Source organism: Myotis myotis, unplaced genomic scaffold (genome assembly GCF_014108235.1).
Source record: "Myotis myotis isolate mMyoMyo1 unplaced genomic scaffold, mMyoMyo1.p scaffold_m19_p_10, whole genome shotgun sequence".
In the NCBI taxonomy this organism is placed as follows: domain Eukaryota; kingdom Metazoa; phylum Chordata; class Mammalia; order Chiroptera; family Vespertilionidae; genus Myotis; species Myotis myotis.
In genome coordinates this window covers 63,166,382-63,193,981 of record NW_023416314.1, presented here as the reverse complement: position 1 = coordinate 63,193,981, position 27,600 = coordinate 63,166,382, and the positions used below count along the sequence as shown (strand labels likewise).

The 27,600-nt window shown below is 41.1% G+C and overlaps 1 protein-coding gene across 1 annotated transcript; it reads right to left on the bottom strand.

Annotated features, from left to right (window-relative positions):
• Positions 1-161: 161 nt before the first annotated feature.
• LOC118663613 (membrane-spanning 4-domains subfamily A member 8-like) lies at positions 162-23,055 on the bottom strand. Its single transcript, XM_036323423.1, has 7 exons — positions 22,889-23,055; positions 18,252-18,441; positions 14,145-14,267; positions 9,968-10,027; positions 8,814-8,942; positions 752-865; positions 162-579 (listed from the first exon to the last, which is right to left on the bottom strand). The coding sequence occupies exons 2-7, from the start codon at positions 18,438-18,440 to the stop codon at positions 475-477; spliced, it is 720 nt and encodes a 239-aa protein (XP_036179316.1). The 5' UTR covers position 18,441; positions 22,889-23,055; the 3' UTR covers positions 162-474.
• Between the last annotated feature and the right edge of the window lie 4,545 nt (positions 23,056-27,600).

Here is a 27,600-nt window from a genome sequence, read left to right as displayed (position 1 = left end):
TGTGTTTCCACTTATTTGGATTTTCTTCAATTTATTTCTTTGGTGTCTTATAATATTTTGAGTAGATAACTTTTACATCCTTGGTTAAATTTATTTCTAGGTTTTTATTCTTTTTTAATCAATTATGAATGGGAATGTTTTCTTCATTTCCCTTTCTGTCAGTTCACTATTGGTGTATAAAAATACATCTGATTTCTGTATATTTATTTTATATCCTGCTACTTTACTGAATTCATTTATCAGTTCTAGTAGTTGGATTCCTCAGGGTTCTCTAATAGAGTACTATGTTATCTCAAGTAAGGACAGTTTTACTCCTTCTAATCCAATTTGAATACCTTTTATTTTTTCTTCTTGTCTGATTGGAGAGAGACACATTCCTTAGTTTGTCAGGGAAGGAAAAAGCTGAGTTTCAGAAGCCCAGAAAGGAGAGTTCTTCTTTTGGTTCCAGTGAAAGATGCTTCTAGAACCTTTGGCTTATTTGGAGTCCTGGATCTCACTGGAATAAGACGGTGGTGAGTTCACTGGTTCTGAATTGGCCACTGGGTTTGTCACGTAGACAGTTTGGAAGACCACAGTGCCCTGAAAAAGACAGGCACAGGAGGTGCATTAGTGCAAACTATGTATGCACAAAGGCCTTTAGACATTCTGGGATTCCCTGTGCACCTGCGTGGGAAGGGGTAGCTAGATGACCTCATTAGTTCTCATACTCTTTGGGGCATCTTTCCACCCACTGAGGATCCTAAAAACTCACGTTGTTATGTGAATAGCGGACCAGTTTGCAGCCAAAGTGGGCAGACATGCAGGCAATGCAGAACCCCAGGAGGATAAAGATGAACAGCACGGCAGAAGTAGCTACTCCAGAGACCTGAAACCAGGAGGAACACAGATGTCATGAGGACTGCCCGGGAGTGTGAGGTCTGGCTCAAAGCATGGCTCTGCAATGGACGATGGTTAGGGCTTTAAGGAAGACCTCTAACCTCATCTCAGCCTCATGGAGAAATGATCTCACCAGGTTTTGTGAGGGTCAAGTGTGTCTGTAAAAGAGTTATTTTAACACTTACTGCCTGTGTTGTTCTAAGGAAAAGAATAGTCATTGTTTAGGGAAACGCGTTAATGATTTCTGTCAGGTACAGGGCACAAGAACTAAGGATGGGGTCTGGAGTAAGTAGTAAAAGAGTGAAACTGTTTCGTGTAGGAAGTGAATAGAAATTTGGGAGTATGGCCAGTCCTCAGAAAGAGCAAAGAAAGATGAATAGAGGAGAAAGATGGGACTTAGAAACATGAAGGGAAAGTGGAATCTGCAAAGAAAGGTATCTTATGAGAAATTAACACATTACAAAGCAGGGATGTCTAACCTCCAGGCATCAGTAGTTACCTCCACCATTCCTCTGAACCTTTAGAGAAAGTCAGTTACTAAAACAATCTTCCTGGCTTGTGACTGTGGCATTTTGAGGAGAGAAGCAATTGGGACTGTCTTTAACTTGGGTAAACAGTCAGTAAAAGGATCCTTAAATGGAACTAATTCCGCAGTAGTCAATTTCAGGTGAGCACCAGGAGACATTTAAGCCCTTCCTTTGCTGTTCTCCAACAATGCTCAGGAAAATGGGATCTCCCACTGTATCAGGGGTGAGTTTAGGTAGAATCCACCTTAATCAAGAAAGGAAATGAGATGAATGACCTCAATAACCATTTGGATTCCAACTACAGGAGAGAATAAATATGAAAGTGAGCCCTAACCGGTTTGGCTCAGTGGATAGAGCATAGGCCTGCGGACCAAGGGGTCCCAGGTTCGATTCTGGTCAAGGGTGTGTACCTTGGTTGCGGGCACATGCCCAGTGGGGAGTGTGCAGGAGGCAGCTGATTGATGTTTCTCTCTCATCAATGTGTCTAGCTCTCTATCCCTCTCCCTCCCTCTCTGTGAAAAAATCAATAAAATATATATTTAAAAAACATATATGATAGTGAAAGTGTATGGCACACTGTAGGCACAAAACAAATGTTTGTCAATTATGATTTTTAAAATGGCATTGGTGAGACGGAAGATGGTGGCGATATAGGCAGATGCATCCCAGGTCGTGTCCCGGAGCAAATGGAGTGAGCAGCTGAAACTAGTAACACCCACACCGAATTGGCGAAATTGCTCAGCTGGCGAGACGGTTTGCAGCCGGGAAGAGCAGAACTCCCCTGGAAAGCAGGTCCAAGCAACAGCAACCTCCTGAGCACCACACCCTCTGCTGAGGAACAGCAGCTGTACGTGAAACCTCGCCCCACCAGCCAGAAGAGCCACCACAGCTGTGAACAGCACCCACCAGAGGAGCTGCTGCCAACTGAAGAGCAGCTGCTACCGCAACCGCCCGAAGAGCAACCACAGACCAAGGAGTCACTGCCACCAAGGGAGCAACCACTGAACGACTCAACATCTAGATATGTCAGTGAGATCAAACATGGGTAGACAAAGAAACCCCCAAAGGAAAGAGAAGGAGGACTCTCCAGAAAAGCAGCTAAGTAATACAGAGGCATGCAACATGACAGAAAAAGAATTCAGAATAAGGGTCCTAGAGTGCATAAACCAGATGGAGGAAAAAATCGACAACCTCTGCAAGAAGCAAGAAGAAACAGATGTAAAAAATCGATAACATATGGAAGAAGCTAGAAGAAACAGATGAAAAAATCAACAACTTAAGTAAGACCCAAGAAGAAATGAAGAGTGATATAGCTGCAATGAAAAACTCCATTGAAAGTATCAACAGTAGACTAGGAGAAGCGGAGGACCGAATTAGTGAATTAGAAGACAAGGAAGCAAAACACACCCAAAATGTACTGCAATTGGAGAAAAAAATTAAAAGACAGGAGGAGAGCCTAAGGGAGCTTTGGGAAAACATGAAATGAAACAACATACGAATAATAGGGGTACCAGAACAACAGAAGGATGAACAAGGATTAGAAAACCTATTCGAAGAAATAATATCAGAATACTTCCCTGAGGTGGGGAAGAAAAAAGTCACACAAGCCCAGAGAGTCCCAAACAAGGTGAACCCGAAAAGACCCACACCAAGACACATCATAATTACCATGGCAAATGTTCAGGACAAAGAGAGAATCTTACAGGCTGCAAGAGAGAGACGGAAAGTTACATACAAGGGATCTCCCATTAAATTGTCAAATGATTTCTCAACAGAAACACATCAGGCCAGAAAAGAATGGACTGAAATTTATAAAGTGATGCAAAGCAAAGCACTGAATCCAAGAATACTCTATCCAGCAAGGCTATCATTCAAACTTGAAGGGGAAATAAGAAGCTTCACAGACAAAAAAAGGCTAAGGGAGTTTATCACCACCAAGCCAGCAATGCAAGAAATTCTAAAGGGACTGGTATAAAAATAAGAAATAAAAAGCTCAGAAAGAAAACAGCCACACAAAAAAAGAAATGGCTACAAACAAGTACCATTAAATAATAACTTTAAACGTAAACGGACTAAATGCTCCAAACAAAAGACATCGAGTGGCTGAATGGATAAAAAAACATGACCCACACATCTGCTGTCTACAAGAAACCCACCTCATTAGAAGGGACTCACACAGACTGAAAGTGAAAGGATGGAAAAATATCTTTCAGGCAAATGGAAAGGAAAAGAAAGCTGGGGTAGCAATACTTATATCAGACAAAATAGACCTCAAAGTGAAGGCCATAACAAGAGATAAGGAAGGCCACTTCATAATACTAAAGGGATCAATACAACAAGAAGATATAACCCTGGTAAACATATATGCACCCAATGCAGGAGCACCCAAATTCATAAAAAAACTCCTGGAAGATATCAAAGGAGAGATCGACAACAATACAATCATAGTAGGGGACTTTTATACACCACTGACAACACTGGATAAGCCCTCTAGACAAACAATCAGCAAAGATACAGCAATCCTAAATGACTCACAGGATCAGATGGACTTAATAGACATCTTCAGAACACTTCACCCCAAAGCCAGGGAATATACATTCTACTCAAATGCTCATAAGACATGTTCAAAAATAGACCATATATTGGGTCACAAGCAAAGTATCCCCAAATTCAAGAAGATTGAAATCATAAAAAGCGTCTTCGCAGACCACGATGGCATATTATTAGAAATAAACTACAATAAAAACAACCCAAAATACTCAAACACCTGGAAGCTGAATAGCATGCTATTAAATATTGATTGGGTTACCAATGAAATCAAAGAAGAAATTCGAAACATCCTGGAAACTAATGACAATGAAAACACAACAATCCAAAACCTATGGGGCACAATGAAAGCAGTCCTGAGAGGGAAGTTTATAGCTCTACAGGCCTATCTCAAAAAACAAGAAAAAATGGTAGTAAATCATCTAACTCTACAACTCAAAGAATTAGAAAGAGAGCAACAAGAAAACCCCAAAGTGAGCAGAAGGAAGGAGATAAAGATTAGAGCAGAAATAAATGACATAGAGACCAAAAAAACAATACAGAAAATCAATGAAACCAAGAGCTGGTTCTTTGAAAGGATAAACAAGATTGACAAACCTCTAGCCAGACTCACCAAGAAGCAAAGAGAGAGGACCCAAATAAACAAAATCAGAAATGATAGAGGCGAAATAACAACAGACCCCACAGAAATACAAATGATTGTTAAAAAATACTATGGACAGCTCTACACCAACAAACTAGACAAACTAGACAACCTGGAAGAAATGGACAAATTCCTAGAAAAATACAACATTGCAAAACTCAATCAGGAAGAATCTAAAAATCTCAACAGGCCAATAACTATGGAAGAAATTGAAGCAGTCATCAAAAAGCTTCCATCAAACAAAAGCCCAGGACCAGACGGCTTCACAGGGGAGTTTTACCAAACATTCAAGGAAGAACTAAAACCTATCCTCCTCAGACTACTACAAAAAATTCAAGAGGAAGGAACACTTCCAAGCTCATTCTATGAAGCCAGCATCACCCTAATACCAAAACCAGGTAAAGACAACACAATGAAAGAGAATTACAGGCCAATATCCCTCATGAACATAGATGCCAAAATCCTCAACAAAATCTTAGCAAATCAGATCCAGAAGTACATCAGAAAGATCATACACCATGACCAAGTAGGATTTATCCCAGGGATGCAAGGATGGTACAATATCCGCAAATCAATAAACATGATACATCACATAAACAAATTGAAAGAAAAAAACCACATGGTCATATCAATTGATGCAGAAAAAGCATTTGACAAAATTCAACACCCATTTTTGATAAAAGCTCTCAGCAAGGTGGGAATAGAAGGATCATACCTCAACATAATAAAAGCCATATATGACAGGCTCGCAGCCAACATCATACTCAATGGACAAAAACTAACACCATTTCCCCTAAGAACAGGAACTAGACAGGGATGCCCCCTCTCACCACTCCTGTTCAGCATAGTACTGGAAGTGTTAGTCATTGCAATTCAGCAAGAAGAAGAAATAAAAGGCATCCAAGTTGGAAAAGAGGAAGTAAAACTGTCCTTAGTTGCAGATGACATGATATTATACATACAAAACCCTAGAGACTCCATCAAAAAGCTACTAGACTTAATACATGAATTTGGCAATGTAGCAGGATACAAAATTAACCCCAAGAAATCTGAGGCATTTCTATACACCAATAGTGAACTTTCAGAAAGAGAGATTATAAAAACAATCCCGTTTACCATTGGACCAAAAAAATTAAGCTACCTAGGAATAAACTTAACTAAAGAGGTAAAAGACCTCTACTCAGAAAACTACAGGACGTTGAAAAAAGAGATAGAGGAAGACATAAACAGATGGAAGAACATACCGTGTTCATGGATTGGTAGAATCAACAACATCAAAATGTCCATACTACCCAAAGCAATCTATAAATTCAACGCACTTCCCATTAAAATATCAATGGCATACTTCAGAGATCTAGAACGAACTCTCCAAAAATTCATCTGGAATAAAAAAAGACCCCGAATAGCTGCAGCAATCCTGAAAAGGAACAAAGTAGGTGGGATCTCAATACCAGATATCAAGTTGTATTACAAAGCCACTGTTCTCAAAACTGCCTGGTACTGGCACAAGAATAGGCATATAGATCAATGGAATAGAATAGAGAGCCCAGAAATCGGCCCGAACCAATATGCTCAATTAATATTTGACAAAGGAGGCAAGAACATACAATGGAGCCAAGATAGTCTCTTCAATAAATGGTGTTGGGAAAATTGGACAGATATATGCAAGAAAATGAAACCAGATCACCAACTTACACCATACACAAAAATAAACTCAAAATGGATAAAGGACTTAAATGTAAGATGGGAAACCATAAAAATACTAGAGGAATCCAAAGGCAACAAAATCTCAGACATATGCTGAAGCAATTTCTTCACTGATACAGCTCCTAGGGCACTTGAAACTAAAGAGAAAATGAACAAATGGGACTACATCAAAATAAAAAGCTTCGGCACAGCAAAAGAAACCATCAACAAAACAATGAGAAAACCCACTGTGTGGGAAAACATATTTGCCAATGTCATATCTGATAAGGGCCTAATCTCCAAAATTTATAGGGAACTCATACAACTTAACAAAAGGAAGATAAACAATCCAGTCAAAAAATGGGCAAAGGACCTAAATAGACACCTTTCAAAAGAGGACATTCAGAAAGCCAAGAGACATATGAAAACATGCTCAAAGTCACTAATCATCCAAGAGATGCAAATCAAAACAACAATGAGGTACCATCTCACACCTGTCAGACTGGCTGTCATCAACAAATCAACAAACGACAAGTGCTGGAGAGGATGTGGAGAAAAAGGAACACTTGTGCACTGCTGGTGGGAATGCAGACTGGTGCAGCCACTATGGAAGACAGTATGGAGTTTCCTTAAAAAACTGAAAATGGAACTCCCATTTGACCCTGTGATCCCACTTCTAGGAATATATCCCAAGAAACCAGAAACACCAATCAGAAAGGATATATGCACCCCTATGTTCATAGCAGCACAATTCACCATAGCTAAGATCTGGAAACAGCCTAAGTGCCCATCAGTAGATGAATGGATTAGAAAACTGTGGTACATCTACACGATGGAATACTATGCTGCTCTAAAAAGGAAGGAACTCTTACCATTTGCAACGTCATGGATGGAACTGGAGAGCATTATGCTAAGTGAAATAAGCCAGTCAATAAAGGAAAAATACCACATGATCTCACTCATTCATGGATAATAGAGACCATTATAAACTTTTGAACAATAATAGATACAGAGGCAGAGCTGCCTCAAACAGATTGTCAAACTGCAGCGGGAAGGCCGGGGAGGGTTGGGGGGCAGGAGGTAGGGGGGTAATAGATCAACTAAAGGACTTGTATGCATGCATATAAGCATAACCAATGGACATAAGACACTGGGGGATAGGGGAGGCTAGGGTACTGTCTAGTGCGGGGGGATAAAATGGACACATATGTAATACCCTTTGTAATACTTTAAGCAATAAAAAAAATAAATAAATAAAAACATAAAATGGCATTGGTGATAGCTGCCTGCTCAGAGAATCCTCCCTCGTGGAGAGACCCCTCCTTAGCACTTTCCTTCTCTTCCCTCTCAATTTATCAAGCACTTATTAAACATCTGTTTGCTACGAAAGACTGAGAAAGCATCCCGAGAGGCAAAATCTGGTGAGGGAGGCAGATACAGATGGAGGTAGTCATAATTTAAATCAGACTTAGTAAGAGCTAGAAAAGAGCCAAAATAGTGCCTTGGGGCACGAGGAGACACTGATTCATTCTCAGTAGAAGATTCAATGATGTGGGGTTGGTGTCTAGGCAAAGGGAACGGCAGGATGGTGATGCCTTAGTCAAGGAATCACAGAAGCATGGGGAGGAGGAGCCTTTACAAATGATGCTGGTCCTTTTCAAATCTGTTTTTTAAACAAAAACAGTTTTATAAAGAAAGTTTCTAATAGGAGGAGGGCTGGGGGGATGGGTTAAAATGGTGAAGGTTATTAATAAGCACAAATAGGGAGTTATAAAAATAGTCACAGGGAGGTAAATTAAAGTACAATATATAGTATGTAGTCACCTCATAAGTTATATCTGTCTAATCCTTATGCTGTATACCTGAAACTAATATAGTATTGTATATCAACAGTAATTGAAAAATAAAATAAAAAACACCCTCCCACGAGGAAGAAGGGTTCCTCAAGCAGCTTAGTTACTATTTGGAGAGTATTATTAACGCTTGTTGAGATCTTAGAGCACCCTGTCCCTTGGGTCATCTTTTGCTAAGCTATGTTGAAGTCCAGCCCTCCTTCTTCTGGAGTGAGGCCAAAAGTGTGGGGGTGGCCAGAATGGAAGAGTTCCTATCAGAAATTGGCAGAACTGAGATTAGAAGTCAGGTGGTGGTGGCTCTAGCCCAGGGGTGGGCAAACTTTTTGACTCAAGGGCCACAATGGGTTCTTAAACTGGACCGGAGGGCCGGAACAAAAGCATGGATGGAGTGTTTGTGTGAACTAATATCAATTCAAAGTAAACATCATTACATAAAAGGGTACGGTCTTTTTTTTCAATAGTTTTATTCATTTCAAACGGGCCGGAAACATGGAAAGTGATACTAAGAAAAGTCACATGCTTAGAGTAATAGCAATAAAGCTACAGGTAAGGGACTTGAAACTGTTGTGATTCTGAGAACACCTCTGTTTTCTTTGGTGTTTGGTGAAGAAGCTTGGTGGGGTTTTCCAATGATTTCCAAAGGTGAAGCCCAAAGGAGCATTGGTCAAGAGGGATACTTACCATTTCACTGCAAGGATGGGAGCTGTTGTGGACATATAAGGAGTTGATAACCATATCTGCAATGAAGAGCATGATTCCAAGCACAGAGCAGACTGCACTGGCAATACTCAGGCCCATGCTACCTTTCAGCTGAAGAAGACACAGAGGGACAGTATGAGAGAGGGAAACAATTGCAGCTGAGATGAGCAGAGACTCAACAAGTGCTTCATAATGTGAATTCATAGAACTCTAGATGTGAGGCAAGTAAAGAGATATATTTTTCAAAATGGATTTGATGGAAAATTAACTTTGAAAACACCTGGGTTGAACAAAGTTAAATAGGTCTTTTGTGCAGGACTTCTCAGAGTCTTTAACAAGGATTAAGGATCACCTAGAGAGAAATCCCTCCCAAGTTTATCTAACCATCTTCATGAAGTATCTCATGGGATAAGTATCCCATGAATAATGTTTAGGAAACACTTGACTCATTTATCTCACAGGAAATGGCCTGAAAATTTAGCCCAAGTGTTTTAGGATGTGACAGGTTCTGATGCTCCATGATTCTGGCCCATGTGCAGAGAGGCATGCCCAGAATTGATCTTCCCTGTGGAGATTTTAAAATAGATCTCATCTGGTTTGGGACTGGTTCAGTTTGGGGCTCCTTGCCCCACATAACCTGCTCATAAGAGAAACAAAGGTACTTTTTTGGTCCAGTGCTTGAGGACCACAAAGCCTTGCCCATGTTAATTCACAGAACTTGTTTGGAAGGATTCCTTTGCCTGAGCCTCCCCTGGCTTCCCTGTAGAAATGTTGGAACTGGGCTCCATGTGCTGCAGACAGTCAGTGCCTGCTCTGCTGGAGGGGAGCCCTGCACCCCAGGTAGCTTTTTGCCTCCTCTTGTAAGATCCTCTTAGGAAAGTTATTCTCTCTGTCTCTCCACACCCTGATGCTGCACTTCCTTCCACCGAATCTTCTGGACTCTTTCCCATTTGTGGTTCTGTCCTGGTTCATGTGGTCTTGTAAGTGAGTATGAGTGAGCATGCGTGTCAGTGCCTGTGTCTGGTTATAAGTAGGTGCAAGGATGAAGGAGACATTGTGTGTGAGCTTCTTTCCCCTGCTGTGTGTCTCTCCTAAGAGTCCATGGTTCAGAGAGCCTGTCTCAGGATGTGACTTACCAGGCAAGAAGATCTTGGTAGCTGTTCTGATGCTACTGAGAGGGATCCTGAAATGATGAACTGGCACAGAAGAGAGGGAGTTTAGAAAGTGGTTACAGGTCAGGGCCCCACCTCCAGGCTTCCATGTTTTTGGTCTCACACATATTCTCTCATACATGCTAGGATCCTCTACTGGGACCTCCCACTCAACTTGTGGAAAATAAATCAATTCATTAATAAAGGAAGGAAGCGAAAAAGGAAGGAAAGAAGGGAGGAAGAGCTATTTTGCATCACTAGACAGGGCAGTGAATTGGGATAATATATCTTTTAGAATCCAGTATACCTGGTTTTAAACTCTAACTTGAAACTCATGTGATCTTAGGTAAGTTATTAATTTTTCTTAGTGTATATTTCCTCTTCAAAAAATGGGAGAAACTATATATCTTCCTAAGTGTTATTATCATGAGACTAGAGGCCCGGTGCATGAAAATTCATGCACTCGGGGGGATCTCTCATCCCAGCCTGCACGCTCTCACAATCTGGGACCCCTCAGGTAGGGTCCAGTCCCATCGCAGCATGGCTCTGATTTCCAGGGCCTGCGGGCCAGGGTGGGGAGGGACCAAGATTCCCGGATTGCAGCATGGCTCTGGTTCCCCAGAGCCTACGGGCACCAGAGGCCAGTCTGATGACAGCATGGCTCCATTCCCACAGCTCCCTCCCACCGCCATCCCACAGGCCACCAGGACCCAGGACTGACTCCCGCCACGCCGGCCAGGACCCTAGCCTGGTGTTCGGTTGTCCATCCAGATGTTTAGGTCATGACAGACCCTGGTTCTTTATGTATGAGGATAATTTGTCACTTGCCTCTAACATTTAGATCCTGTACATAGTAGATCCTGTACATCAAGCATGTCAAACTCACTGCCTGCGGGCTGCATTAGGCCCACAACAAATATTTTTGCAGCCCAGCCAATATAATGGTATGTAAGAAACATTTTAATAAAAGTGTTGTTACTTAATTTTTATAATATCCTGTTATACATAATTATTAATAACAAAGTACAATGTTCGATAATGACTGATTATCATAATCGTGTTGCATTCATTTCCCTTACTTGCCTTATGTGCAGGCTCACCATTTCTCTCCACTAATACTAGCAGCGAATATTTTAGCAGCCAATTGCCACGTCATTAGTCTTGGACTGATTTGTTTGGTGTGCACAACAGGAAATACTTCACTTTCGGAGAACAAGAAAATAGGTTTATTTGCGTTACATTTATTAATTTGTGTAGTTATTCAGTTTCTGGTAAGTTAATGTTTAAGAAAAAATATTAATTTTTATTAAAATGTTCTATTATTTTATGTTAATTATTACTCATTTATTTCAGCCCTTTGTATACAGCATGCCCCTATTGAAATAAACCTACATTTCTATGAAAATTGAAGCTTTTGTTTTTTTGCGACCCACATGAACTTAAACCTTGTTTATTTGGCCTGTGTTAGACTTTGAGTTTGACATGCTTGCTGTACATAGTAGATACTCAATACAATTACTTCTTTTATTGCCTTTTATTTTCCCACATGCATATCTTGTTGGCCTCCCAGAAGAAAAATGGCATTCCTCTTAGAAGGTACAGGTGGCTAGAGTAAGTTTTCATTGTGAACACCAATACTCAGGCACGGGGGCTCTGGAGGGAAGAAGGAAGGGGTTCTTGCATTTTCACTGCTTTGAGATACAAGCCCAAGGTCAGTCTTTGCCCATCTACAATTTGGTGAGTACCTTTTAGTCCTTTTAGTTACTCAGAAGAATGCTGCATCTCTATGGTGTGGAACAACTACGAGTGTAACAGGTAGATTGAGTGCATTTATTTCAACATTGGTGTTCTGCAAGCATAGTGGCTAATGGGATTCCCTGATATTAGTGAGGGTCAGGGAGGGCATCAGGTATGGTTTAATAAATGCTTTACTCAGCCCTATGTAAACTGCTGGTCCTTCTGAGGTACCTAAGGAGAGGGCCTTTGGTTTGAAGGAGGACGATATGATCTTTAGGAAATAGATAGTCCTGGAGTCAAAAGGCAACAAAGAGCCTAAGTGTCCTGCAGGAAGAAGGGAGTGTGTTGTCATGAGGGCTGATGAGACCTGAGCAGCCTGGTGGAAGGGGAGATGGCCACTAAGGCCTTTGAGATGCCTAAGAGAATCTAATATTCAATAGGAACTGTTTTGTGGCTGTGGTGTTAGTCTTCTCCATTTCCCCAACTTCACAGAAGTCTGGTATACACACAGGTGTCTGTGGTTGGCTGAGTTCCAAATTTGGGTCTGTGCAAAACAGTGAGAGGCCCTAGGCCTCAGAAGATGAGACACGAATGGGATCAAGAGAGAGCAGGTGCTCAGTTAAAAATACTCCCAAGAATCTAAATCCTACCATTTTGCAGATGCTGTGTGTGTGTGTGTGTGTGTGAGGGTGGTGGACAACTATAGGCTATTTTATTTAAATATCATGGTATATGGTGACTTGACTGATGTCCAGGTTACTCTGGAGTTTTATCATTTGTGAGAAAAGTTGCCTTGGGTTATAGATATGTGAGTTGAGAGAAAAACTTATAGCCGGTAGAAAAAGAGATGGTTGGTGAGAAAAGGATTGGATTGCATGGTGTGTGTGTGTGTGTGTGTGTGTGTGTGTGTGTGTGTGTGTGTGTAGGAGGGAAGACACTAAGGAAAATGGAAAAGAATCATAAAGGCAATATATTGGAGAAGAGAAAGGACCTGTTGTTCTTAACCTTTTAAGGGGTTCTAGATCACCCTGAGAATGTGATAAAAATGGTGGGCTTTTCCAGAAAAAACAAGCAAACAAAAATATCTAATATAACAAATATTTTGCAAAACGGTGGACTCTGAGCCCATCAGTGAACTCCAGATTGAGTCCCTACTGCTTCATGACTGTTCTGTGACTGGACAGACACTCTTAACCCTGGTGGAAATGTTCTTCTCCTGGAGCTCCAGCTGTGGGCCTGATTTGAACAACATGTGTGCACTGGGCTGATGAACTAGGAAAAGGTTTCCTTACCTCTGAGGTGGGCTAATTAGAAAGCTGCTCACTTGCAGGGCTGTCGCTTGTTATTACCTGTATTTTATCTCCTCATAATCCATCTTTTGAAGTCCAAACCCTGAGGACCTCCAAATGTGACTGTAGAGTTGTTTCCAGACTCACTATAGTTGGACTTCTATTTTTTTTTACTTTATAGTGGTGTGAAAACCTTATGCATTCAATACAAACTGTACTTTGGATTTTGAATTTTTATCGTTCCCAGGTGAGCAACATGTGGTAAGATACTCTCTGGTGATGCTGGACAGAAGCAGCCAGCCTGAGCTCCCTGTCAGCCATGAGATCATGATGGTAAACCACTATTCTCTGTAGTGTAGTATTTAATGCACTTTTCTTAAAAAATATTTTTATTACTGATTATAGAGAGGAAGGGAGAGGGAGAGAGAGATAGAAACATCAATGATGAGAGAGAAACATTGATTGGCTGCCTCCTGTGTGCCCCACCTTGGGAATCGAGGCCTCAACGCAGGCGCATGCCCTTGACCGGAATCGAACCCGAGACCTTTCAGTCAGTAGGCCGACACTCTATCCACTGAGCCAAACCAGCTAAGGAAGACTCAGGATATTTTCAATTTACGATGGGTTATTGAAATGTAACTCTATCATAAGTTGAAGAGGATCTAAATTTGAAGATAGGGACTTTAAAGAAGTGATTAAAGTTAAATGAGGTTATATGGGTGGGCCCTAATCCAGTATGACTGATGTTCTTATAAGAAGAGATATGAGGACACAAACACACACAAAGGGTAAACCAGGTGAAGGCACCGGAGGAAGATGACCATCTACATGTCAAGGAGAAAGGCCTTGGAAGAAACAACCCTTCCCACACCTTGGTCTTGGACTTCCAGCATCCGGAACTATGAGATAATAAATATCTGTTGTTTAGCCACCCAGTCTGTGGTTTCCAAGAGGACTAATATTCTTGGTGAACAAGGCCTGAGCTGGTTTCACAGCCCACATGCTCTATTGAGGTGGACTAATTAGAAAGCTATTGGCCGGAAATTTTCTGCAGCAAAATACACCACTTGCTAAGGTGGAACTGAGTATGTTGGCACTTTCTGGAACTCACTTGCAGGGCGACTGACATTACTTACCAAGATGCCTCCCCAGAAGGGATAGCCTCCATAGAATGAGACACTTACGAAGGTCCCAGGCAGCATGGTCCCCAGGATGATGCCCAGGCCAATGTGTATCAGGCCGATCAGGATCTGGATGGCCTGTCAGGGGAGCCAGAAGCTGACACCTTTGTTTTTCAGGCTGGATCTTAACCCTGTTCCCTTGTGCTTCCTTTTAATTTTAATAAATATTTTGTTCTCTTGGTCAATAAAGTCCTATTTAAAATGTATAATTGAAACAATACTTCCCATAATTTCACCCCACTCAAAGAAAACAACCACTTATATTTTGGTGTATAGCCTTCGATTATTTTTTTCAAATATATACACTGATAATACAAAATGACTGCATATTTAACTTAATATTTCATGATCAATATGTTCCCATGGTATTAAGTATTCTCTGAATATATGTTTTTTTAAGGATTGCCCAGATATATTAGGCAGGTATAATATGTTTCCATATTATAAACAACACTGCAATGAACATCATTTTGTAGATAAGTCTTTGTGCTCATCTTTTATTTCTTTGAAATATTGTTTTGGATTTGATTGGGTCTTCTCTCCCTCATATATATGGCTAAGCGACCATCCCACTGTCCAACTGGTAGCTATGACATGCGATGACTATCAGAGGGGCAGACACTCTCTGACTGGTAGCTATGATGCTCACTGACCCCCAGGTTGCAGACACTCAACACAAGAGCTGCTGATCTATGGTGACTTGGCAGCAGCGTTTCTCAGGTGACGCACCCTGGAGCTATAGGAGGGAGCCCAATTCTGGGGTGTGTCACCTGAGAACCACCCTTTTGCAATCCGGAACCCCTTGGGGGATATCAGAGGACCAGTTTTGGCCCAATCCTAGCAGGCCAGGCCGAGGGACCCCACCTGCTGGAGGTACCCTGCTCACTCCACAGACGCCCTTCAAGGTGTAGGACCACCCCAGGTGCAGCCAGCCGGGAAGGGACCATGGGAGGTTGGCTCCAGGGCATGTCCAGCCAGTCTCGCCCAGTCCTGCCCCGCCAGCCACCTTCTAATTAATTTCCTTTCAATGTGTATGAATCCATGCACCAGTGCACTGGCATATATATATATATATATTTAATCTTTTCATGAGGATATTTTTTGCATTGATATTTAAAGAGAGCAGAAGGGAGAGACTGTGGGAGATAGAGTGGCAGAGAGAGAGAAAGAGAGAGAGAGAGAGAGAGAGAGAGAGAGAGAGAGAGAGAGAGAGAGAGAGAGAGAGAGAGAGAGAGAGAGAGAGAGATACTGAAATACTGATGTGCGTGTGAGAGACACATCAATTGGCTGCCTCCCACAGGTATGTGCCCTTGACCAGTAATCAAACCTGTGACCCTTTGGTACACAGTCTGACATTCTAACAACTGAGCAACTCTGACCAGGGCTCAAATTAATATTTTGAAGTTCAAATCTCCAATGCCTCAGAATGGGATCTTATTTAGAAATATGGTTGCTATAAATGTAGTTAGATAATATGAAATATACTATCATAGCATGGTCCCTATATGACTGCTATCTTTTTAAAGGAATTCCATGTGAAGAGAAACGTGCACATAGGAGAATGCCAAATGGGAGTTATGCTGCCACAAGCCAAGGACCTACTGGAAGCTAGGAGACTGGCCTGGAACAGATCCACCCCTAGAACCTTAAGAGGGAGCTTGGCTGCATGGATATTATGATTACAAACTTATGAACTGAGACAGTAAATTCCTTGTGTTCTAAGCTACCCCATTGGTAGTACTTTATGACAGCTGTAGGAAACATATATATTCTTGCCCAAATGATACACACACACACACACACACACACACAAGCACACACACACACATATTTGTACATGTATATATATATTTGTATATGTGTACATAGCACAAACATGACAGAGAATACAAATACTGTATATTATTTCATTAAATTTTCACAAATGGTAGCAAATTATATGAAATGTCTGCCCCCAATCACTTTTCTCAATAATGATATAACTTGGAGGTATGTCCATATAATGACACAAGAAGCCAAGGAGTTTTGTTTTTATCTAAAAAAGATATTTTGTATTTAAAAATATGCTATCATTGATTTTAGAGAGAGAGGAAGAAGAGGGGGAGAGAGAAACATTGTTGAGAAAGAAACATTGATTGGATGTCTCTTGCACAACCCCTACTGGGGATGGCGTCTGCCAGTGGGCATGTGCCTTGGCTGGGAATAGAGCTGGCAACCTCTGAATACATGGTATGATGGTCAAACAACTGAGCCACACCAGCCAAGGCAAAGAGCTTCCTTTGTATAGCGCCATCACATTTCATTCTTTAGACATATAATATATAGGTTTAACTGATATTATATTGATGAATACTTTGGTTGTTTCCATTCTTTTCCTATTTTAACAGGGTATAGGGCAGTGATGGCGAACCTATGACACGAGTGTCAGAGGTGACACGCGAACTCATTTTTTTGGTTGATTTTTCTTTGTTAAATGGCATTTAAATATATAAAATAAATATAAAAAATATAAGTCTTTGTTTTAATATGATTGCAAATATCAAAAAATTTCTATATGTGACACGGCACCAGAGTTAAGTTAGGGTTTTTCAAAATGCTGACACACCGAGCTCAAAAGGTTTGACATCACTAGTATAGGGTATAAAAAACATTACATCTAATTGATTAATCAAAGATTAAAAGTAAGAATATACTAACAAAACTTACAGTCTAAAATATTAATAATTTCATATTTAAGCAGAAGCAATTCCAGTTCCCCTTTTCACTGGCCTCTACCATAAATGTGTAGTAGGTGCCGATGGCTTGCAAGGCCTGTAACATCCTGATGCCAGAAATAAAACCCACAGAGAGAGAGAAAAAAACAGGTGCTGATAGACATGAAAAAGATCATCAAACACCCATGAGAGCTGAAATGTGAAACTAATGTCATCAGAATGCCTTAATACCCTTTTTCCAAAATCCCTCTATAAAAGCCTTTTGTCTATCCTGAGGTGTTAAGATGGTTGCTAAGGCATGAGCCTGCCATCTTCTCAGGTAGTCAGCACCTAAATAAATCACTTTCCTTCCTTCCATCAGCAACGGTGTCGTATATTTGGCTTCACAGCAGCAGGCAAAAGACAATGAGGGTAGTTTGTGCCAGTTTCACTATAACAAACTGAGCTGCAATAAATAACTTCATACATATCATATTTCTTATGTGTACAAGCATGTCTGAAGGACAAGTCTCAGAAATTGAATTATTGTGTATTTTAAAATTTGGTAGATACAGATAGCCCTCCATACAGGTTGTATCCATTGACATTACTATGAGTTGTATATGGGGGTGAAGCTAGGATTTGAACCAAGGCAGTCTGAATCAGAATTCATACTAGCCTTACCCTTGCTGGTATGGCTCAGTTGATAGAGCATTGGCCTGTGGACCAAAGGATCCCGGGTTCCATTCTGGTCAACAGCACGTATCTTGGTTGCAGGCTCCTCCCCTGCCCAGGCCCAGGCCCTGATCCAGGTGCATTCAGGAGGCAACAAATCAATGTGTTTCTCTCACATCAATGTTTCTCTCTGTCTTTCTCTCTCTCTTTCCCTCTCTCTAAAAGACCAATGGATAAATATCCTCAGGTGAGGATTAACAACAACAACAACAACATCAACAACAACAACAGAGAATCCAAGTGTGTTTTCATTCACCCAAGCAATGAAATGGGCTTTCCCTTATCCCACCCAGCACATTGGGTTTAGAATCTTCCTTCTGGTTCACTGGACCCATCTTCTTCCAGAGGCCACATGGGTCAACATGGATACAGGCAACAGGACCAACATTTCAATTTACTGCTTCTTTGTTGCTTTTCTTTCTCTTTACTAAAATACCCAAGATAGATAGTACAAGGTCCCACACGGAGGCCCTGGTGATGCTGTATTGCTGAGCTTCTTAATAGACCTGAGTTTGGCAAGACTGGGTCAGTTCCAGCCCCACTTGCTGGATTTGGAGTTTCTATATTTCCAAATTTCCTCCCATCCCTGACTCCAGCCATGTGGCCAGTGAACACAATATGAAATCTCACTTACCCCTAAAACATTGGCCTCTTTTAAGGATCTCTGGGCAGGTTGCATAGGCACAGGCGGCTCCAAACCAGGTGGGTTCCCTGAAATTTGGTGGACTTGGGGTTGGTTGAGTGGATACACGGGCACCTGAGACATGCTTCCCTTCACAAACACAGGATTGGCTATGGGGCCTTCTGAAGTCATCAGATTCATGCTGTTAAGGTATAAAGGCAATAAAGTCATCCCTCATATGTGCACTAATGTTTACATTGAAAAAGGACTTCTGATGGAATCTTTAGGGTTTTTTATGTACAATATCATGTCATCTGAGAATAAGGACAGTTTTACTTCTTCTTTTCCAATTTGGATGCCTTTTATTTCTTCTTCTTGTCTAATTGCAATGGCTAATACTTCCAGTACTATGTCGAAGAGGAGTGGTGAGAGTGGGCATCCCTGTCTTGTGCCTGTTCTTAGGGGAAATGGTTTTACTTTTGTCCACTAAGTATGATGTTGGCTCTGGGTTTGTCATATATGGCTTTTATTATGTTGAGGTATGATCCTTCTATTCCCACCTTACTGAGAGTTTTTATCAAAAATGGGTGTTGGATTTTGTCAAATGCTTTTTCTGCATCAATTAATATGACTATGTGTTTTTTTCTCTCAATTTGTTAATGTGATGTATCACGTTTAATGATTTGCAGATATTGTACCATCCTTGCATCCCTGAGATAAATCCTACTTGGTCATTGTGTATGATCTTTCTGATGTACTGCTGAATCCGATTTGCTAAGATTTTGTTGAGGATTTTGGCATCTATGTTCATGAGGGATATTGGCCTGTAATTCTCTTTCATTGTGTTGTCTTTATCTGGTTTTGGTATTAGGATGATGCTGGCTTCATAGAATGAGCTTGGAAGTGTTCCTTCCTCTTGAATTTTTTGGAATAGTCTGAGGAGGATAGGTTTTAGTTCTTCCTTGAATGTTTGGTAAAACTCTGTGAAGCGGTCAGGTCCTGGGCTTTTGTTTGCTGGAAGCTTTTTGATGACTGCCTCAATTTCTTCCATAGTTATTTTTAGATTAATAAATGAATTCAGCAATGTAGCAGGATACAAAATTAACACCAAGAAATCTATGGCATTTCTATACACCAATAATGAACTTACAGAGAGATTTAAAAAGCAATCCCATTTACCATAGCACCAAAAAAATTAAGATACCTAGGAATAAACTTAACTAAAGAGGTAAAAGACCTCTACTCAGAAAACTACAGGATGTTGAAAAAAGAGATAGAGGAAGACATAAACAGATGGATGAACATACCATGTTCTTGGATTGGTAGAATCAACATCATTAAAATGTCCATACTACCCAAAGCAATCTATAAATTCAACGCATTTCCATAAAAATACCAATGACATATTTCACAGAACGAGAACGAACTCTCCAAAAATTCATCTGAAATAAAAAAAGACCCCGAATAGCTGCAGTGATCCGGAGAAAGAAGAACAAAGTATGTGGGATCTCAATACCAGGTATCAAACTGTATTACAAAGCCACTGTTCTCAAAACTGCCTGGTACTGGCACAAGAACAGACATATAGATCAATGGAATAGAATAGAGAGCCCAGAAATCGACCCAAATCACTATGCTCAATTAATATTTGACAAAGGAGGCAAGAACATACAATGGAGCCAAGATAGTCTCTTCAATAAATGGTTTTGGGAAAATTGGACAGATACATGCAAGAAAACGAAACCAGACCACCAACTTACACCATACACAAAAATAAACTCAAAATGGATAAAGGACTTAAATGTAAGATGGGAAACCATAAAAATACTAGAGGAATCCAAAGGCAACAAAATCTCAGACATATGCTGAAGCAATTTCTTCACTGATACAGCTCCTAGGGCATTGGAAACTAAAGATAAAATAAACAAGTGGGACTACATCAAAATAAAAAGCTTCTGCACAGCAAAAGAAACCATCAACAAAACAACAAGAAAGCTCACTGCATGGGAGAACATATTTGCCAATAGTATCACCGATAAGGGTTTAATCTCCAACATTTATAGGGATCTCATACAACTTAACAAAAGGAAGATAAACAATACAATCAAAAAATGGGCAAAGGACCTAAATAGACACTTTTCATAAGAGGACATTCAGAAAGCCAAGAGACATATGAAAACATGCTCAAAGTCACTAATCATCTGAGAGATGCAAATCAAAACAACAATGAGATATCATCTCACACCTGTCAGAATGGCTATCCTCAACAAATCAACAAACGACAAGTGCTGGAGAGGATGCGAAGAAAAGGGAATACTCGTGCTCTGCTGGTGGGAATGCTGACTTTTGCAGCCACTATGGAAGACAGTATGGAGTTTCCTCAAAAAGTTAAAAATGGAACTCCCATTTGACCCTGTGATCCCACTTCTAGGAATATATCCCAAGAAACCAGAAACACCAATCAGAAAGGATATATGCATCCTTATGTTCATAGCAGCATAATTCACCATAGCTAAGATCTGGAAACAGCCTAAGTGCCCATCAGCAGATGAATGGATTAGAAAACTGTGGTACATCTACACAATGGAATACTATGCTGCTGTAAAAAAGAAGGAATTCTTACCATTTGCAACAGCATGGATGGAACTGGAGAGCATTATGCTAAGTGAAATAAGCCAGTCATTGAAAGAAAAATACCACAGGATCTTACTCACTTATGGATAATAAAGACCATTAGAAACTGATGAACAAAAATAGATACAGAGGCAGAACAGCATTGAACAGACTGTCAAACTACAGTGGGAAGCCCGGGGAGGATTGGCGTGTGGGGGTGGGTAAGAGATCAACCAAAGGACTTGTATACATGCATATAAGCATAACCAATGGACACAAGACACTGGGCGGTGGGGGGTGGGGGGGGAACACCAGAGGAATGTCAAGGGCGCGGGGAAGGAGACATATGTAATACTCTTTGTACTACTTTAAGCAATAAAACAAAATTTTAAAAAATAAAATAAAATAGAAAAAAGAAAAAGGACTTCTGTTTTCATTAACTTGTTTGTCTAAGCCCCGTATAAGTTTATTGATAGCAGTTAGAAGGCACGTATGCAGTCAGTGCTTTACAAATACATCTCCTTAATTCCTCTCACCTGGCCAGTTTTCCAGGTGAGAAAAAATAAGGCCCAAAGTGGCCGAGAACTACAGAGGGCAGGGCTGTGTCCTTTTCACTTTAGTATCCCCCATTGTGCTTAGCAGGGTGCTTTGCACATAGTGGTACTTCAACATTGCAGGGCTGGCGACTCTCCTGAAGAATAGTGTGTCTAATTCTCTCAATTTCTGAAAAATGACACTGAGGCTGGGAGCATGGAAATGAATTCCCAGTCATATAAATATTCAATAAATAAAGATCTTTATCCTTCAAGGAAGCCCATTGCCAGAACTGATTATATTCACTGGGGGTTTCATGCTGCTCAATATTCTGGGTCACTTGTGAATTCTGGCTTCATTTCTTAAATTTCTTTCTTTCTTTCTTCTTTCTTTTTTAAGAGACACAAAGTAAGTTAAATTTATTTTGCTTATTCCTCTGTGCATTCATTTGAATTCAGAATGCTTATGCTTCATGCAGGAAATTTAGAGAAAAAGTTAAAGTGAATTGCAACAATATATAAGGAAGCAACTTTTAAATAAAACTTAGGTAAAGTTGATGACTCAAAGAATTCCATAAAGGTAGCATAACAAATACATTTGAAGACAAGATGGTACATCCTTAGAAATACTCAAGAAGTTGGCACCTCTGCTGATTGGCCATGTTGGTAGAGCTCTCAGCTACAGAACATTCTAGAATGACTTACCATGCAGACCTGAGTCTCCTTATAATCTATTTTCTTATGCATCAGACACTACTTCCTTTTTCTCCTCAATGCCATAAACTGATATACATATATTTACTTATATATTTTATCGCCATGCATGTCCCTTCTATAAGGTTCTAAATTTCTAAACAACAGGGACAATATTTACTAATCATAACAGCTACCCCTGATTATCTGGTAAGTAACTTGCTATCAGTCACTTTCACTATGGTTTGTTTCTAAGCTGCTCTCACAGATCTTTATACACATGGTCTCTAATTTTTATAACTCTGTGGGGGGAAGTAATATATTACTATTCTTGTTTTATAGAGATGGTAACTAAAGAGAAAAAACTTTCATATTTCCAATTTAAGGGCCAATGACACAGATTTTGAACAATCTCTCTGGCCTCAGTCTTCATGATTTCTTTTAAAGGAAAGCACTTTTTATTAGAAATTATAAATTTAGCAGCTTCAAACAGAATTCACTTATTAGCTCATGTCTGTGAAGGTCAGAAATCTGGCATGGCTGGGGTCCCTGATCAGGCTTTGACAAGGCTGAAAGCAAAGTGTCTAACCCAGCCTTGGGAAAACTACGGCCCGTGGGCCGGATCCGGCCCGTTTGAAATGAATAAAACTATTGAAAATAAAGACCGTACCCTTTTATGTAATGATGTTTACTTTGAATTTATATTAGTTCACACAAACACTCCATCTATGCTTTTGTTCCGGCCCTCCGGTCCAGTTTAAGAACCATGCCTGAGCTATCCATAGAATCCCTTAGATTAAGTATACTCACTTTGTTCTGCCAGTGGCTAAGTCTCCCTTGCTTCTCTTCCCTAGGGCTTGTTGTAGGCAACTTGTTTTTCTGGAAAGAATAAACGCACCAGGTTCAGTTACAAAACATATATAGAAAGATTAAAAACAAAGTTCTTCTCCTAGGGCAGTGGTCGGCAAACTGCGACTCGCGAGGCTCTTGCGGCTCTTTGGCCCCTTGAGTGTGGCTCTTCCACAAAATACCAACCGACCTCTGCGCATGGGCCACGAAGTTTCAATCACACTGTACATGTGCACCCGCACGTGGTATTTTGTGGAAGAGCCACACTCAAGGGGCCAAGAGCCGCAGCAGCTCACGAGCCCCGGTTTGCCAACCACGGTCCTAGGGGCAGGGCAGGTTACCAGCTGCCTAGAGCTCAGTTTCCCCACCCACACATACTTGCTGTAACTGACAAAGAACCAATCAAATGCTATTCAATCGGATAAGTGTTTAATGGTTTCTGTGTGGAGAAGAAAGGGTTGTTGTGCTTCAACTGGGTTCTCAGGGTTACTGCATACAGCTTCATCTAGGACAGAATAACAAATCCCTCAGGGGAGAAACAGGAACTCTCCATCAAGTAGTTTTGATAGTGGGGAAGGCATGTAATAAGAATAGAGCCACAATTGTCTAATAATTATTCACCTTACTTACTAAATAGGAAGTTTCCTTACAGACTCTGGGAAACTGGAGTATGAAACAAGGCTGTAAAAAGATAAGATGCCTCAATGAGTCCATTACTCAGAAAGGAAATAAATTTTGAAAACAGACCAAGGACAGGACACACTTTGATTTGGTTGCTGTGCTGGAACCCTGACCCGCTCAGGGAATTTTTTTTCTGAATACTGACCATTCTCTGGTCCCAGGAACGGGCTGAACTGTTTGTAACATCATAGATTAGCCACCTGGTTATCCAACTTTGAACTCCTGAAGGCCAGACTGCAGACCCTCCCCTCCCCTTTCCATGTTATATTTGCAGCTCACAGCTGCACGTACCTATCTTCTCACTCCTGTATGTATATAATCAGCCAACTGGTGAGGGGGGGTCAGACCAGAATTCCTAGGGTGACTAACTGCAGGCTCTATTGGAATAAATGCTCATTTATGATTCAACCCTGTCTCTGCTTAAATAGGCTCAAGTGCTGACACGCGGCCTCGGACCATTGTGTCCAGTTTCAGTTTTATTGCTGCACCTGCAGTTTCATTGCTGGCGTCCGGGAAAGGGAACAGGATGTTCAGGCAGCATTTCTGCTAGTCACTTGCTCAAATTCTTATAGTCAGGCATATTGCTTATGTGGACACTGTATGTGAGTTTCTTTAGCAGGTTTTTAGTACATTTTATTCTAATTCCAATTCATGCTTAGTCATGTCTGTCATTTCCTAAGGACACTGAATTCTAGAAAACCCACTTGAGGCCTTGGAAACTCAGACTGGCTGATGGGCAGCCAAAGACTCCCTGGTCAGAGAAGATACCGGTGCAGAAAGAGACAGAACTCTGAACATCAAGCCATTGAGAGGAAACTTCTTAGGTAAAGTCACAGCCTAAAAATATTTACAAGAGTAAAAACATGTCTGTACTTAATAATATAAAAAGAGAAAGTCATTGCTAGGCTGTGCAGCAAAGGAAAACTGGATGGCACCTGGATTTAGAGATTATTTCCATAATCTGCTGGCACATAACCTTTAGGGAACCAATTGGCCATCATGGGTAACAATATTTAAATTGAAGGTGTACAAATCTAGAAGTTATAGCTATTTCTCTTTGAATTAGTTCCTATCCTTTGGTAAATAAAAGATATAGCCTCGTAACTTTGTAAAATATCTTAAGACAATATTTGTTCTTGAGTACTATTGCATCGATGGCAACAGCATTTAAAAAGCCTAATAATTTTAGAGGATGAACTCCTTCCAAAGGTCTTCTCAAAATTCTAGTTTATTGCACTAAAACAACTTAGAAACCACACTCTCAAAACTGTGATACTGTGGGGACCCTGTTCAGAGTACGCTGGATGTTCAAGGCCAATCTGAGCGTGGGAACCCTAATCAGGATGTTCAAAGCCAATCTGCGCAAGGACACAGCAATCTTTTTTTTTTTTTTAATTAAATCTTTATTGTTCAGATTATTACATTTGTTCCTCTTTTTTTTCCCCCATAACTCCCCTCCTCCCAGCTCCCGCCCCACCCTCCGCCCTCACTCCCCACCCACTGTCCTCTTCCATAGGTGCACGATTTTTGTCCAGTCTCTTCCCGCATCTCCCACACCCCTTTCCCCCCCAAGAATAGTCAGTCCATTCCCTTTCTATGTCCCTGATTCTATTATGATCACCAGATTATTTATTCACTTGATTTTTAGATTCACTTGTTGATAGATGCATATTTGTTGTTCATAATTTGTATCTTTAGCTTTTTTTTTCTTCTTCCTCTTCTTAAAGGATACCTTTCAGCATTTCATATAATACTGGTTTGGTGGTGATGAACTCCTTTAGCTTTTCCTTATCTGTGAAGCTCTTTATCTGACCTTCCGTTCTGAATGATAGCTTTGCTGGATAAAGTAATCTTGGTTGTAGGTTCTTGGTATTCATCACTTTGAATATTTCTTGCCATTCCCTTCTGGCCTGCAAAGTTTCTGTTGAGAAATCAGCTGACAGTCGTATGGGTATTCCCTTGTAGGTAACTGGGTTTCTTTCTCTTGCTGCTTTTAAGATTCTCTCTTTGTCTTTTGCTCTTGGCATTTTAATTATGATGTGTCTTGGTGTGGTCCTCTTTGGATTCCTTTTGTTTGGGGTTCTCTGCGCTTCCTGGACCTGTAGGTCTATTTCTTTCACCAGGTGGGGGAAGTTTTCTGTCATTATTTCTTTAAATAGGTTTTCAATATCTTGCTCTCTCTCATCCTCTGGCACCCCTATAATTCTGATGTTGGTGCGCTTGAAGCTGTCCCAGAGGCTCCTTACACTATCTTCATATTTTCGGATTCTTTTTTCATTTTGCTTTTCCAGTTGGGTGTTTTTTGCTTCTTCGCATTTCGAATCTTTGACTTGATTCTTGCGCTCCTCTGGTCTGCTGTTGGGTGTCTGTATAATATTCTTTATTTCAGTCAGTGTATGCTTAATTTCTAGTTGGTTCTTTATCACAACATCGAGGGTCTCATTAGATTTCTTGAGGATCTCACTACATTTATCGGCGGTCTCACCAGTCTTTTCGAGGGCCTTACTAAGTTTATCGGCAGCTTCTAGACAGTTCTTAAGAGACCTTAAAAGTGTGGTTCTGAACTCAATATCCTCCATTGACAGTTTTGTCCTGTTTCTTTGTCTCCGCATTTTTTATGCTTTCTTGGTGCACCCCCTAGTGGTCTTTGTCCGCAGTCTTGTTGCCTTTAAGCCTTGATTGATGTCGGCAATACCGGGGTGATTTGACCTCCAGGCTAACTGGCTATGAGAGTCTGCTGTGTCTGTAGTGGGAGGGCTTCTGTGCTGGATCTCTAGGGCGGTGCTAATCTAGCGTTTGCCTGAGGCTATCCGGCAAATGGCGCTGCGCAGGGCTTGGGCGGGGCGGGTCCCCGGGGATCTACAGGGCGGGCGGAACAAGCAGTTATGGTGACTCTCAGTTCCTTCCCCAGGGGCTCTGCCTCTCAGAGCCCCAGCAATGGCTGCAAACCTCAGAGTTCCGACCGAAGCCAGACAGTCCCGTTTCTCCCGTTTGAGTCTCGGTCCCCAGAGACTCGCCCGGATCTGGAGCTCAGAGTCTGAAACTCCCTCCCGATTGAAAACAACAACCGCGCCCTCCGCCGCCAGCCCGCTCCGCGCGCACACTCTGCACCTGAGTATTTCACTTCATCACTGCGCCTCCTCTGAGTCTGGGTATGATATTCTCTTTCCTCCTAGTTGTAGAATTTCCACTCAGCCAGCCTTCCTGTGGTTCTGGGTGATGTCCGTTCTGTCCTTTAGTTATATCTCTGAAGTGGTTGTTTGAGGCAGCGATCTCCGGCGTTAACCTATGCCGCCATCTTGTTTTTTTTTTAGGACACAGCAATCTTACTGTGTACACTTTGCAGGCATGCCTGTATAGCCCAAGTATTGAGGTCACTATTTGGCAAGTAGCCACTTTTGTCTAAGTTAGTATAAAGTTTGTTACTGACCAGCCAGTGAGAGGCTGCCTGGTCAGACTACTTTGTGTGATAGCTCCTATGTTACTAAGGCTACTTTTATGTATGGGGCTACTTGTCTACAAGGGCTGCCTTGTGCGGCTACTTGGTCAGGCTACTTTGTTAGCAATGGCTCCTGTGTTTACTACTCTACTAGCAAGGGCCACTTTGTGTTTACTATTGTTTTAGCAAGAACTACTTTGTGGACAGCCTTGTTGGCAACAGCTACTTAGTCTACAATAAAGACTCTCTTATATGCCTATGATTGCTCATATTGTCTTCTCTGTCTAATACCCAGCACCCATGAAGGTCCAGTTCCTGGCAGGGGAACTGAGACCCCACAGTTAGCATAGTGAAGCAGAACCAAGGAAGAACTTACTCCAGCAATTGGTGCAGCGAGCAGGATTAAGTACTTCCAACAGGTACTTTACACAATGGAATACTATCTATACTAATAATAGCCTAGGTAGTATCATGCCCTCATGTTGTCACAAAATGGCTGCCATAAGATGGCTGCATGCACAGTGGAGAAAGGGCCTGGCAGCAGCTCCACACA